General features: G+C 38.3%; 1 protein-coding gene across 1 annotated transcript in view; it reads right to left on the bottom strand.

Moving 5' to 3' along the window:
• The window catches only part of ADCY5 (adenylate cyclase 5), a 274,822-nt gene that overhangs the window by 67,860 nt on the left and 190,551 nt on the right, over positions 1–16,411 (bottom strand). The window contains exon 3 of the mRNA XM_087711800.1: positions 11,483–11,604. Coding sequence (XP_087567926.1) covers positions 11,483–11,604 — 122 coding nt within the window. The remainder of the gene's footprint in view (positions 1–11,482; positions 11,605–16,411) is intronic.

The following is a 16,411-nucleotide window of genomic DNA, read 5'->3' as shown; positions in this document are numbered from 1 at the left end:
AGGCAAGAACACAAAATTAAATTGCTATTTTTTAAATGATATATATATATATTACACACATACACTCATAATTGCTTTTGCCTTCTGTCACATTAATGGTTACAATTACTTAGCAATTCTGGAGGTTTCTCAATATTGCATTTTAATCTCTGACAATAGAGATACTTAGGATGTGTCAGAGGTAGGTTGCTCCTGGTTCGGCCCGGATTGGGCGAACTGGTAGTAGCGGTGGTGGGAGGCTCCGCCCACCTGGCCCGACACTTCTGCACATGCACAGAAGCATCACAACAGCGCCCAAACTGGTAATAAAAAAATTGGCAACCCACCACTGGTATGTATAGTATACAGCTTCAAGGCAAAATGTTGCATATTCTAAGAAATTACAATTCTCATACTTTAAGAATTATATCTAAATTCTTCAACTTATATGAAATATACCTTAATATATAATATAATGTTATATCCATATAACATTCATGGATAACTAAAATAAAAGTAAAGGAGTTCCTGAGGATTTTATTTCACTAGTTGTTGCTGACTCTATTCTTGCTACCTAGGCCAGCACTGAACCACTAGACCAAATTGGTTCTAGCAATCATCTTTGTTATCATCACTACCATAATCTAACCATAAATTTTATATCAGGATTAGGAGAAAAAAGTAATGAGGTATTAAAAAAACCCTCAAACAAACAAAAACCAACAAATTTGGAAATATTTCAAAAGCCGTGATAGGGACTTCCCCCAAATAGGTAACTATCACATCATCTTTTCATTCTCTCCTATCCCAACTCAACTTCAACCTTTTTTTTCTGAATAAGAAATATAATTTTGGTCTGTTTTATTAACAATTATTTTAATTGTTTATTAATGATTATGTTGCAATTTATGTGATCCAAAAACATTCTCCTGAAATAAGAATGATATTTGAAGCTAATACTTTTATTATATACATCAGTTTCACACTTTATATTTGTCTATATTTTAAAAATCTTTCCAAAAAATCTTCATAATGCCCAGAAGGTATAGTTACCAAGTTCAATACTTGCAGACACATAGAGAATTCCACCACTATATAAACATATTGGGGGGGGGGGCGTGTAACAATTCATTTTTTACACATTAACAAAATACAAAATTACTGCACATAGAATACAAGTATAAATAGATGACACTACCATCCAGCAGAAAGTTAAGGTAGATGGCTACTACAGCAACATAATATATTTGATATTTAATTTAATAACATTAACTCAAATATTACGTACAGCTACAATAATCTAAATAATATTGAGGGTCAGAACATAAAACTCACCCCTTTTCCATTTGTGACTCACCTAACTGCCCACCACTGGATGCTTCAATACCCTTTCACTTAACACTTGAGTCTGCAGTGTGGAAGTAACACTTAAACTTCAATTCAAGGTTAATGGATAAAATAATTCCACTCATTCTTTTCAAAATAATGATTATTTCTAGTGAAGTAGTTCTCAGAAGACTATGGGTAGAGTTTATCCACAGAGCAACAGCAATGTAGTTTCTCCTGTCCTTGACATGGGAGGAAAATATACTGATATGAAAAACATTGTCCCAAAGCTTATTTTTATTGCATTGCAACAATAGGCTGATCAACGCAATCAGAGGGTACCATCAGAACAGAGATTGGTAAACTCCTTTCTCTTCTCATATAACATCACATATTGACAGGAAAATCAACCATTTACACTAGTCTTAATATATAAGATTTTTAGATTGAGCAACCATTTTTATTTGTAGACATTTCTTCTTAATGATTTACAACATCTTTATCATAGGCAGAAGTCAGGTCACTTGGGGACTTAACCAGTTGCCCTTTTAGAAGAACTCAGTGGAACTAACTTTGAGAGAGTCAAAGCGATTAAAAATAAAGATTTCTGCAGACCACAATCATTCAGCAGTAGAATTCTACCAATCTTATACATGGGGACTAGACATATTCTCAAAGTGACTAACTATCAGTTATACTAGTGTGTGGCTGTCAGTTATTTAATTATTTATTTGTATCCTGCCTTTATTATATTTACAAATAGCTCAAGGTGCCGAATATATCCAATACACCTTTTTCCTTTTATTTTCCCCACAATAGCAAGCCTCTGAGGTGAATTGAGCTGAGAGCGAGTGATTGCCCCAACATCAACCAGCTGACTTTCATGGCTAAGGTTGGTTTTGAACACAGTCTTCTGCTTTTTGGCCTGGTGCTTTAACCACTAGACTCATGATGGCAAACCTAGCTCATTTGTGCCCAAAGTGGCATGCAAAGCCATGTTGCCCAGCACACACGGCCTTGCCTGTTTGTCTTTTGGGTTTTCTGGCATGTATGTACACAAGACGATTAGCTGTCCTTTGCGCATGCGGCAGTGCCAAAAACCGCTGTGCGCATGTGAGCTAGAACCCGGAAATTTGGTTTTTCTGGAGCATGAACCCGACGAGCACGAGCCTGTTGGGGCCAAAAAGATTCGCCATCCCTTTACTAGACAAAACTGATTATACTGGTATGTTCAGAATTGTTGGGGGAAATGAGAAGATATGCCTCGCTTGTGGGCTTCCCAGGTATTTGATTGGCTTTAGTCTGATTTAACCAAGTTTGACATTCTCACAAGGGTAATGGTTGTTGTCATTTCTCAATTCCTATGTGGCTGATCTTGTTTTTTGCCAGAACAACACGCTGGGGAAAAAACCTGACTTCCTATTCTGTCAGTTCTGAGAAATAAGATATTAGCTCTTAAATAAGTTCATCATCTAAAAGTCTGATTCTATCAAATCCTATTGAAACCAGATTTTGCCAAACATCACCTGTCCCATTCAAATAAAACGTAACCGAAATACTGTGCAAAGGAGCAAAGGAACATCACTTCAAGGAAAGAAAGAGTGCCACAGAGCAAATAATTCAGACTAAATAACTGGCCTAGTTTCCCCAATAATACCCTGAACAAAAATAGAAACCAATTGACATACTAAAGCTAAGAGCTTTATTTAAAGTGCCGGGGAACACTGCCGATTCAGCCTTAGTTAAAAGCAGCGGAGTATTGTGGAAGCACCTTACAACTTTCTTATTCCTAGTCCTGACAGGAATAGCGTCAGCAGTTTCTGCTCTCCTTTTTTTAAACCCCTGCAGCAGAAAACTAAAAAAAGACTTTTAAACAAAGCAGGGGCTTCCAGATTGGGTGGCCTGAATCCTTGGAAGAGCTGTGGATATAAAATCAATCAAACAAACAAAAACAAGAATAGGACCTTAGGTGCTCAATGTTAAAGGAACTGGGGGGAAGGGGGGAAGGGGAGAAGACAAAAATAGGCAACAACTTCCCACACCTTTATTTTCCATTTTTTTTCTCAACAAGTGGTAAAGAGAATTCAGTTTTGATTTTGCACTAGGGTTTCATACTAGGGACTGTATTACACAGTGGTGGGATTCAATTTTTTTTACTACCGGTTCTGTGGGCATGGCTTGGTGGGCATGGCTTGGTGGGCATGGCAGGGGAAGGTTCCTGTAAAATCCCCATTTCCTCCCGATCAGCTGGGACTTGGGAGGCAGAGAATAGATGGGGCAGGGGCGGTCAGAGGTGGTATTTACTGGTTCTCTGAACTACTCAAAATTTCCGCTACCGGTTCTCCAGAACTGGTCTGAATACCACCTCTGCTATTACACAAGTACTCTATATTTCAGATCATTTGTATCAGGAAGAAGGAGAATGATGAATGCAGAGGCTAAAAAGTTCAGCCACAGATCCAAGATGCTGCTCATAATTAAGATTCAAGGGAAAATATATGTTCTTTATCCAAGCCTCACTTCTATTTCCAGACCAAGCCTGAAAGGTCACCTCCAGGCCAGCCACTTACTCTGGAATCTCCCAAGGACAGAAGGTTGTCTTAAATGTTGCAACTGATATTGTCAAACGGTTCTTGCCAGCCAGAGTGATTTCAACAAGAAAAATGCCAAAATGCCATGACAAATGTCATCTTAACAAAGGACTCCAAGGACAGGAGGAACTCCACCTTATCTAAGGTCACCTAGGAGGATCCTAGCAGAAACTTTTCTCTTATCTGGCTCAAAGAAGCAGTTGTTATTGAGTTCAACTTCCCTTTCAAGTAATGGTGGACCAAGTCAGGGGTGGATTCCAGCTTCTCCTACTGCCAGTTCGCTCAGGGATGTGCTTTGGGGGAGCCCGTGCGCTATGCGTGCATGCACAGTAGATAAAAAACAACAACAAGATGACACTGACATAGGTGCCACCAATAGAACCAGTTCGGAGGCGTGGTCGGCTGAGTTACTACCTATTCAGTCGAACCGGTCCAAATCAGTAGGAACCAACTCTGGACCAAGTACAGCCTATACTCTTCAAAACAATTGCAAAAAGTGCTCCTGCTTTACTATTTTAAGGATGCCCCTAAACCTGCCAACTCCAAAGCCACTCTTTTCTTTGATGGTTAATATGTTAATCAGACTGTAAGGGTGTGCATTATGAACTTGTTCTCCTCCATAGCCATTCTTGTAAGATGGTGCAGGGTACCACATGAGGCGACTCAAAGAGGGCAAAATATAATTTAATTTAGTTGTAGAATTATAATGATGCCTGATATTCATAATAGGTTTTCTGAGTGTCTGAAGAGCTGATTCACACATTAAATTATCATATAAGAAAGACATGAAAAGTTTACAAGGGTAAAAAAATACATATTCTGTTCTTTATGGTTGCAGAAGATATAAGATCAGAATATAAGGTTTATCTTGAAACCTTCTGAATTTGAGCCTAAAGGAATTTTATGGAATAACACAGATATTCTTTCCACTCAAAATGTCATACTGATTTAGGATTTAATTTTGTTGGTTCCTTTATGCAAGTATCTGCTTAGAAACAAATTATTTCAAAATATAAGCTTTTGAAATAAATCTGCTCACATTTGATTTGATTCATTTCTTCAAGAAGAACATTTGACATTTAAAAGTCTTCAAAATTCACCAAATTCTGCTGTCCTTTTTCAACTGAAATCATTCTGGAACCAAAAGGAGCCCCTTCTGAATCTTAATAACTCAATCTGACAAATTCTCCCCACCACTACCACCACACACCCAACAATTCTTTGCTACCATTCATAGTTAATTTACAGGTAGAAGTGAAAGAAGAGCTTTCTTATGGCCATATCAGTGAAAGCCATAGCACCTTTATTTCTGCAGCAGTGATCACTTAAAAAATAAAGCAACTCTGATTGGCATAATACCAATCCTCTTGTTAACTGATTATTTCTTCTGTTCATAGCTTGTCATTTCTAATTCTTCAGTTCAGTCATCCCAATATTTTTTTGTCTTGCTACTTACCCCCCCCCCCACCCCAGCCTTTTAAAATTATTATTATTATTAAATATATAAGAACCATGGCAATCATTGGTATGCTTCCAATGTCATATTACTGGGTCAGAAGATCTATGCCACACAGCAAGAGACAACATATTGATTCACCATCTGGGGAAACTTATGTTGGCATAATAGAAACAGACATGAGTCCCCTTCGGGGAAAAGGGCGGCATATAAATGTAATAAATCCAATCTCTCATTTTCCAGTATTACCACCTTTTATCTACTTATTTTATGTTTATTATTAATAGTCACACTTATTATTGTGACATTCATAAACTTCACAGAACATTATGGATGAGGGATATTGTGTGAAGGACAGTGGTTTTTTCCCCCCCTTCTGTTCAATTGTGTCTGATTCTCAGAAACTGCCTGGACTCGTCCCTGCTTTGCAATTTTTCTTGGCAAGGTTTTTCAGAAGTGGTTTGTCACTGCCACCTTTCTAGTGCTGAGAGAAAGTGACTGGTCTAAGGTCCCCCAGCTGGCTTTGCGCCCAAGGCAGGGTTAGAACTCAAAATCTCCCAGTTTCTAGCCTGATATTTTAACCACTACACCAGAGGTTCTGAGGGACAGCAAGTGCAAATTAAATTCGCAGAGCCTTCTTTAAATGCTATTAGATTGCAGTAAGACCATCTAGCTCTGATGATATCATCACTTTGCACTTGGTGATGCTATCTTTATTTTGACCCAACATTTATTATTTTCTGGAACATACAATTGTCCCTTGCTTACTTGAAGGATTTAGACATCTTATTTATTCCCTTGCTTGCTTGAAAATCTCTTTCTGTTTTTTTCTTTTCCCCCTTTTTTTCTTTTCTTCTCTTCTCTCCTCCCATCTCCTGTCTATCTGTCCATCCATCCATCCATCCATTCATCCATGCCACCCATCTCCCTACAAGGTGGAAAGTTTATTAGAAGCAAAATCATGGAAAAGACAAAAATGCTCAAATATCCAAATGCCTCAGCAATACATACAAAGAAGAAATTCCAACATTCCTCTCTAAAGAGGCATGTTTGTGGAAGATAAAGTTCAGTTTGGATATTGATATTGGGACTAGGTCTGTCTTATCAAAACACATGCCTCTATTACTTGGATAGGTTCACTCTGGCATGTCCACAGGATGTTGGAATAGCTATTGGTGATTCTTAGATCTTTTAAGTGAGGTGATAAGATCCAGCCAAGAGGATTGTGGGGCTACATTATAGGAATACAGTCTTCTTTGGGTAAAAGGTCCAAAACTTAATGAATCTTCTTAAAATCTATATTTACAGGTTTGGATTGGATCAAGACTTAGTCATATTTAGAATACAGGTAGTCTTCAGTTAATAAATGCTCTATTTAGCTGCTAGTTGAACTTACAACAACACTTTAAAAAGTACTTGAACTTACAATAATCACAGCATTCCATGGTCATATAATCAAGATTTGGACTCTTGGCAACTGATGCACATTTACGACAACTGCAGAGTCCCAAGGTCATGTGATTGCCATTTGCAACCTGCACAATTGGTTTCTGATAATCAAAGTCGATGAAGAAGCTGGCAGTAAGTTGCAAACTGCAGTCACATGAAGTTAATGATCATAAGTGATTTGGTTAACAATTGTAGTGGAATTTATGCCGTAAGTTGGGTGTGGTTAAGTGAGTTTTTATTTAACAACTGTGTTGCTTAGTGATGGAGTGCTAACTGCAGTTGTTAAGTGAGGGCTACCTGTGTATTCATTGAAATGATTGAAACTTAAGTCTGTCAAGAATAATATGCAACTCATTAATTTAAATAGATTTACTCTGTTTGGATATATTTCAATTCTAGGGGAGAATCGATACTTGTAGATGAATAGAAGACAATTAGGATAACAATTCATCCATTCTAGTAATTTTTTCATTTTATTGTTTGAAATATATGATTGCGATTTTCTCTCATGCACTTTTGAATGCACACAGATCACCAACAGATTATACCTGTGATGGCAAACCTATGGTACGTGTGCCAGAGGTGGCACACAGAGCCCTCTCTATGGGCATGTGTGCTGTCGCCAGCTGGTCTTCCAGTTTCTGGTGCTCCAGCATGCACAAAGACCAGGTGGCCAGTGCGCATGCATGCGCCAGAAACCAAAAGACCAGCTGGCCAGTGCGCACATGCACACCGGCCAGCTGGTCTTCCAGTTTTGGGACTCCAGTGTGTGCAGGCGTGTTCCAGTTTCAGTACTTGTTGCCGAAAAGGTTTGCCATCATTGGACTTATACTATGCTCAGTTCTTAGGAAATCACAATGGGCCAATGCCCTTTTCTTCACAAGGCTGGTTGAAGGGCAGTAAGTTGGTATTTTTTCAAGAGAAACCTCTTTTTTTCCCCCTGCGAAGATATGTCACGCTTCTTCACAAATGATCTTTCTGTTCATAAATGCTTTCTATAAAGTTATGTAAACTCGGGAAGAAAAACTTTGGCACCAGCAATACTCTAAAAATATTTCCCTTAATAGTAGATGATTCCTCATCTTCTTTTAATATACTGTACTTCTGAAGCTACTTTCAAATCTATTATAAAGATTGCTGTTAGGTGCAGGTACCCTTTTAAGCAATTTTCTCTCAAAACTGTTCACTGTTTTCCTCCATCCCTCTAATGGGGAAATAAGGAGCAGAACCAGTGATTTCAGCAAAAACTACCAGATAAGCTATGCTCCCTACAATGTAAGGTCATAATTACATCTCCAACAACACATTGCTGCTGTAGAATGGCAATCATTATAAAAATGTTAAGGTTCCTTTAACTTCCTTTTTGAATCTGTCTGGAATTTTAAGTTTAGTGCTGGAATCCTCCTTCAGGCACCTTAATCAGCAGAATTAAGATAACTGACACCCAAAAAGGGATGTTTTCATTGAATAGTGAAGAACATGAGGTTGTGATGTACACTTATGTCCCCTCACCTATGGTTGGATTCAGCCCAGAGTTCCTACACTGGTTTTGCTCTTGTTCTACTTCTTCATAGGAAGCCCTGTTAAATAGAATCAGTGGGCAGAGACACTTACACTGTGTTCTATCAAGTTTCCTCCAAAAATGCCTTTCCATACAGACATTTTAATTACTTCATTTGGTAACTCAGAGAAGAGGTGGTGGAATTATGTCTGAGGAAAGCAAAACTGGAGCAGCACTATGGATGTCCAGAGCAGAGAGTCCAGTTCTTTATGTCACATTTGTTTTGGAATGTTATGTGCCAGGACAATTCATCATACAGACATGGGTTTCACAGCATTGCCATGAAAACTAAATGCACATATTTAACTTGTCATTCTCTTCCCAAAGTTCAGAATTTGAAACAAATTACAATGATTTCACAGAAAAAAGAACTGATATATATTTGGGCAGATATGTATCTGGCTTCTGGACATTTGCTCAAGATGGTACCTTTTTTCAAACTAATGAAAAGTTACTACTCTAATAATTCAAAGTTTTCCTCTAAATAAAAAACTAAAACCTTTTCTTCTGCAAAAAAGTAAAGTGAGCATTGAATAAATTTATTAGGGTGATTGAATCTAAGCTAGGTGAGCTACTTCGACCTAAGCTTATTTAAAGTACTGAATGATGTATTAAAAATCACATAACCTCCATTATTTGCATAGGTGACCATATATCAACAGTTTTGTTTGTACTGGATAAACTTAATTTGTGAAGAATCATTTATACCTCGCTGCAATGAAACCTACTGAAATTGGAAGTTCTTAAAAGCCCATATTTATTCTTTGGGTTACATAAAAGCCTCTAAGAGGAGGAGGATGAAATTCGGATTTTCCACTTATATCCTTGACTGCCTCTTAGTCACCAAAAGCAATTGGTCACATGCAGATCTGCATATGTAGACTAAGATAAGCACACTGTGCGCAAGAATAGTGTGTTTGTGTGTGTGTGTGTGTGTGGTGTGTATAAAGTATATACATATACTTTATATGTACATAAAGTGTATATACTTTATATATGTATATGTGCGCGCGCATGTGTATAAAGTATGTATACATACTTTATATGTGTGTGTGTGTGTGTGTGTGTGTGTGTGTGTGTGTGTGTGTGTATGTATATACCCACCACCACCACCACACATCCTTTATTTGAGTTGTAAATTTTATCTCTGGATGGTTGCAAGTCAAGCATTTTGTAAGAGCTATTTTTTTATTGTTAGCACAATTATCTAAATATAATAAATGATTTCATCAATGTGTATTGAAGCCTTTGATCTGGCTTATATTGTCTTTCTCAGCTATTTTTGTTTCTAATGGCCTATGAACAACCATGCACTCATTTCCCTGCTTTTCAGCCAGTTCCCCCTTTTAAAAACAGTTGTTTGCTTCTCTGGCACCCATAAATATGATTTAAAGACAGTGAGGGTGCTGTCTAAAGGTTCTGATGTTGGTGGTCTAATTTAGAATCCAGCATAAAAGTCCCAAACAGTTGCCAATCTGGCATTAACCACATCAATTAGGGCAGCTATTTCTAATTCAAAAGCGTAAACAGTAACACATTGATGAGCCATGCTGTGCTATTTTGACTTCAGCTGATTTCTTTTCAGACAGTTTGATGAGACTAAAACAGTAAATTCAAGCATTTCTATTTGTGTGCTGGTACAGAACTTCTTCATCTGCCTCTTTGGAATCTGGCCAGTTAAAACCAAACATTCTAGTTTTAGCGTTTTACAAATTAAGATACTCAGATGGATAAAGGATACAATCACTGCTTGCTAAGGAAGAAAAATATCTCCTGCTTACCACCCAAGTCAAGGAGATTCAAAGCAGTGGTGGGTTGCAGGCGGTATGCCCCGGTACAGTGTACCAGTGCCTGGCCGGAGCACCGGGTACCGTTCTGGTACGGTGCTCTGGAGGGCTACCCACCTGCCCAAGCTCCTTACCTGTATTTGAGCTCTTCAACATTTCTGCATACACGCATGGAGTGCATGGCGCCTGCATGACGCTCCACCGAGCAGCTGGAGCATCACAGAGGCGTTGCAAGAGGTAAGAATGCATGTGCAGGTGTGTGCACATGCTGCACGCATGTGCCCATGTGCTGCGCATGTTCACGTGGTGGACACTGGGTCCCGTTGCACCATACTGGTTGCAACGGGATCTGGAACCCACAACTGATTCAAAGCCTTAAAAGTAAAGCTAGCTATAGAGTTAGATTTTCCCTTTCCACTTCTTTCATAGAGAAATCCCTCAGCATTTCAATTCCTAAAATCTCAAGATTTTGCTGGTCAAATGTGTAGAATAAATAAATGTCTATAAGCCACCCAAATGTAGCTATATGAAATATGCACACCCTGCTCCTGTGTGTTTACATAAAATTGATAGCAACAAAAATTCTGTTTCCCCAGTGCCCCCTGCCCTTCCTCCAATTTCTCCAGTCCATGAATTAGGGAAAGAGAAAACTAGTAAATACAATACCAATTCAGTTAACTCCAAGCTATCAAAGCCAGAGGTTTATGGGTCAGTTCAGTTTTAGCTTAATAAACTGTATTGTATGAATGCAGCCAACTGTGGTTTGGAAACCATAATTCATGGAGTAATATTATATTTGAACAAAACTAACCAATATTGCTCTGGTCTTCCCATGCAATTTTTCCATGCAAGAGATATCTAGGTGTTCTGAATTGACAAGATGTATGAAACAAAAAGGAACTCTTGAAACAGTTGTGCCTACTTCCTACTTTGGAATAAAGAAGTGTAGCCTGTGAATATGTAACCTAAAGTGCCACGGCCACAGATAGTCCTCCAAAGTCTTGGATGTGGCTATCCAAAATCCTTTTAAAATTCCTAACCAACTTGTAATGTTTAATGTGGCAGAAGATGGAAAATATCAAACAAATAGGAAACAATCACATTCAATATATTTCATGTGCTTATGTTTGATCCTTCCTTTATCTACTTTGACACTAGTATGCCTTTCAAACACCACAAGCAGACACTCTTAATGTGTGAAGAGCTGTGCACCTCTGGGATGGGAATACAAAAACTCAGCAGAGGACATGTATGTCTCCCCCATTTCCTTCCTTTTTACAAAACTGCTATGCTGAATTATGGGTGCATCCCACTCCTTTCCCTCTGCACATACCTGACATTGTCATGTTTCTGGATATAAATTTTATGAAACATCATATCTTCTTTTTTGGCATTAATGTCAGCTTTCATCTCCATGGCAACATGGCGAGGCAGTACAGAAAGCAGGAGACGCTCCTGTGGAATCAGACAGATAAACCAATTAAAACACCTGCTCTGGCTTCAATTTACAACACAAACATGTCTCTCTTTGAAGATCATGCTTGCAAAATTAAACTGCTATTTTGTGATGGAAACACAGAACCATACGTATTTCCAATAAAGCCTGCTCTTATCAAGCCATCTATGATTCTGTTCCACTTAGTCAATAAGCAAATCAGAGATGGCATAGAGAAAGGGATTTCCTCCAATTACAGTTTGGATGGCCAGCTGTTCATAGTCCCCAACTCAGTTGTGGAATTCAACTTATATTTGCGAGATTTTGTCTATATAGCCATAAGAAGATAAGTAAAAAGTATTATAACAGAGAAACAAGTCATTACTTAGGTCAGTGATGGCTAACCTTTTGTGTCAAAAGTGTGCGCGTGTGCGCATGACAGTACACATGCATGCCTGCACCCGTAATGCAATGTGCCCATCCCCCTGCACATGTGTGCACAATCCCTGTACATGCATGCCCCCCTGTGCCTCATTTTGGACCTGGAAGGCCTTCTGCACCAACCTGGAAGCCAAAATAGGGCACGGGGCATTGTGCGAGCCCCCAAAATTCAATACAAGCACCCCACACACATAATCCCGCCCCCTGCGGGGTGCAAAATTCAGCTGGCAAGCAGGAGGTGTGCGCAGTGGAACTGGGCTGGGGCGATGGTTGGTGTGCCGTCAGAGAGGGCTCTGTATGCCACCTGTGACACACATGTCATAGCTTCGCCATCAGGGACTTGGGTCCACGTCTTGAATCTTTTCTTTGTATGCTCTAACACAGAGGTCCCCAACGCCCGGTCCATGGACTGGCACTGGGCTGCAGCATGAAAGAAACCAGGCCGCGCAAACAAGCGAAGCACCATCCATGGGATGCAGGCAGCACACAAAAGTACATCCCCTCCAGTCCATGAAAAGACCTTTCTCGTGATGCCCAAAAGACTGGGGGCTGCTGCTGTAATATATAGTCACCTTCAAAATTGTAGGCACTCTTCGTGAAATTTTATGTTCCAATAGGTGAACAGAAACTGTCACAACCTCCTCAAAGTTAAATGCAGCAAATATCTACAAATCTGGATATTGATATTATGTATGTGCATTTGTTTACGGAATTAAAGTAAAAAATAGCAAATATGGCAGGCTTAAAAGTTTCAGCACCCTTAGAGTCAGTATTTCACGAGGCTCGTTTGGCAGGAATAACAGCTTCCAAAATAACAGTGTTTTTTTCGCCAGCTTGGAATTTTTCTGTTCTTGATTTTGAAAGCTTTTCCCACTCTCCCTTGCAAGTTGTCCCCCAACTCTGCCTTGCAAGCTTAGTATCATTTCCTGGTGTTTTTGCATGCCTCTTTTCAAGAATGCTCAATTCTGGGAATTGTGAAAGTCATTATCTTTCTTTTCTCTAAGGACTTCATATTTGATTGGAAAGTGCATTTTGGATTGTTGCCTTATTGAAATATCCAATCCCTTTTCAATTTCAGTTTCTTCACTGACTGTGGGGTCTTTACCTCTGGGACACAATGATAATTTGACTCCAAACCATCACTGAAACCATGTTTTCTTCCAATATTTCCTGTGCCAATGTCTGCCAAAACACTGCACAATATAACAGAGCCCCCCTCAAACAACCACCTTTTCATAACTGAAAGGTTTACTGTCTTGAAATGTACCATCCATTTTTTCTTCAAATGCATCTTGTATAGCTGTGGACAAACTCAATTTTGTTTCATAAGTTCAAAGCATTTTTTTCTAAAATATTTTAGGTTTATCAAGATTTTCTTTTGTATGATTTAAATAAAGGGTTTTGTGATGAGATAAGTGGAAAGGTTTCCTTTTGTCAACTCTCCTCTACCCATGATGGCGAACCTAGGGCACACATGTCACAGGTGGCACACGGACACTCTCTGTCAGAAAACAAGCCATCACCCCAGCTCATCTCCACCACGCATCAATGCATGCCTCCCACTGGCCAACTGATTTTCGGGTCTCTGCCGCACATGTGGGAGACATGTGTGCATGCATGGGGTCATGTGCGCAAGCACGGGGGGCAGGAGGGAGCATGGGGGGGCTCCGTGCCCCATTTTTGGTCCCAGGAGGCTCCAGGGAAGTCTGCTAGGCCCAAAATGGGGCATATGGAGGTCATGTGCACATTGCATTATGGGTGTTGGCATGCATGCGTGTGCTGGTATGCACACACTTTGGGCACACAAGGACAAAATGATTAGCCATCACTACACAGTTCAGTGTTTTGTAAGGAAACTGTATTGCAGACCCATGGACAGCTCTTTTTAGTGTCAACTAAACCTCACAGTAGCTTGTCTGTAGTAATTTTGCAGATCTGACCACTTTTTCCTAGTTCTCGGGATTTTGCCTTGATTTCAACAGTTCTGTATGCCTAGCATTTCTTAACAGTGTTTCTCAAAATTGCTAGTTGGAAGTGTTTTGACATTTTTATAGTCTTCCCTGGCTTTGTAAGAGTGAATTATTTTCAGAGGCGGTGCTTGACGTCGCAACGACATGACATGCAATCTTGGGGCTCCAGGATTGTCATCGATATCTCTGTTCGTGGACAGTCCTTTTGGACCTAAACTGTTCTGAAGGAACAGTGATAGAGAAGAGCATGTCCTGCTGATCTCAGGGGCATCACAAAGCCCCTGATTGATCCAGGAGAAAGTTCTTTTTGCCAGCTACAAGAGAAGCAGCCAAAATGGTGGCAGAAGGTTGGGACAAGCCCCTGAAACAGAAGCAATATAGGAGAGAAAGTGTGTGTTAAAATGGCGATAAATTTTTTTATTACTAGAGAAGGGAAAACCCAAAAGACTTGGAGTTTAAAATAAAATTGAAGACAGAAGAAAATAAGCGGCAAATTAACCCTGGTTTAAAACTATCTTGTTATCTTTTCTACCTTAACTTTGTTTTTTATGGATGGACTTTTTACAAATGCCTCTTACTTTTAAACTGGACTGGTCTCTTTTTTTTCTTCTTCCTCTATACTTTTTCCATTTTTTGTATTTGTGGATTAGAAGTTTCTTCTCTCGTAAAACTTGGACAGAGCATAATTTTTAAACTTTTTTCCCCCTCTTTCGGAGCTTGGAGTTTACAGAGAGAGGTAAAAACAAATGGAAAAGAGGTAACACTGCCATCTAGCGGCTAGAGGCTTGGCAATATCTGATAAAGCTATAAGCTTTGTTTACTGAAAGGGTCAGTGGAAAATGTTTTGTTTATACAGGTGTTCCTTTGAAGAAAAGAGAAACTTTGATTTTAAAAACTCCACTGAATTTGTTTGAAACCTAAAAAGTCTTGGATGTTTTGGCAGTGTTTATAACCTGGAAAATGGCACAATGTGAAGAAGAAAAGGCACTAACTTTGCAAAGAAGTTTCTTAGAAATTCAAAAAGTTTTAATAATCACAGAAAGAATTGAAAAGAGACTTGAAATTGTAGATCAAAATACAGAAAGTACAGGGACAATGATGAAGTTTGAGGATAGAGCTGAAAAAATAATAGAGATAATAATATGAAAGTGATAAGAAAATTGTTGACACTGACAGCACCCTGAGAGTGGAGAGAAATGACAAGTGCGAAATATGGAAAGGAGAGATTGATGAACCGGAACTTCATTTCAGATGTCAGAACATAGATGAAGAAAGGAGAGAAAATTTGGCAGAAATAATGAGAGTAATCTTGGCAGAAACACTAATGATAACAAAAGTTAAGCTGATAAAAGAGCAGATAGAGGGTTTCGAATCCTTATAAGACATGCAATGAACAACAAGTTCTTAAGAGAAAATCACATAAGACTTATCAAGAAAACACTTAGAATAGAGACTTTACAAATCACAAGAGATATTGGAGTACACTATCTCTGGAAGGATACAGAATGATGAAATGAAATATCACAATAAATTTTAGTTAAAAGTAGTTAAATTTTGAGTGCTAAGTACAACATAATAATAGCTATAGTCAAATAAATGATTAATGATTATAACAAAGCATTTATATATACTAGATTGATAATATGAAATTTTATACAATACTGTAAGTGAGGATTATGGAGATGATGTTGAAAAGCCTTTTTATAAAAGATAAACAATTCTATATAGAATAGAATGTAAAGAGATAATATCATTGGATGATTTCAGGATTATGTAATAAAATGTCATAATATAAATTTACTTCAAATTTAATATGCCTTATGTTGAAAGGATGTAATAAAAGCTAGGCTTAATGGATGTTTAATAATTATAACAATTTGTATACATGTATATTAGATTGATGATATTAATGGGAAAAAACATGGAATTGAAAATTATTAGAGAATGTTATCAATGCTAAAATAATAGAATGACTTAGAATAGGATAAAAAATAACTCTTTATTATTGGATATATTGAAGATGATATAATGAATAATTATAATATTAATGATTATATATTTAGAATACCTTGTCTAAAATGGAGAGAGAATAGTGATAATCAAACAAAGGAAGCATAATAACAATGTATACAAAGATATCAATTGACAATATGTGAATTTTGATAAAAATTCAAGTGATGACTATGGGAAGGACGCAGAAAGACCTTGTAACAATCGACACACTGTATGTAGTTGAAGAGGCTTTTATGTTATATGTGTTGTGTGTTTGGGTTTGAAAATAAATTTTTTATTTTAAAAAAAGAGTGAATTATTTTCAAATGCTCGGACAGCTGCTTAGAGAAGCCTGTGGCTGTTGAAAGCAGACAGAAAAAACACTCACACTTGAGAGGTTAGAAGGCTCACAGTATTTGTTTAT

The sequence above is a fragment of the Thamnophis sirtalis genome, unplaced genomic scaffold (genome assembly GCF_051295495.1).
Source record: "Thamnophis sirtalis isolate CommonGarterSnake01/CBP01778 unplaced genomic scaffold, rThaSir2_p1.2 scaffold_1, whole genome shotgun sequence".
Classification (NCBI taxonomy): domain Eukaryota; kingdom Metazoa; phylum Chordata; class Lepidosauria; order Squamata; family Natricidae; genus Thamnophis; species Thamnophis sirtalis.
The sequence above is the reverse complement of the archived record's forward strand: the minus strand, read 5'-3'. Positions and strand labels throughout refer to the sequence as shown.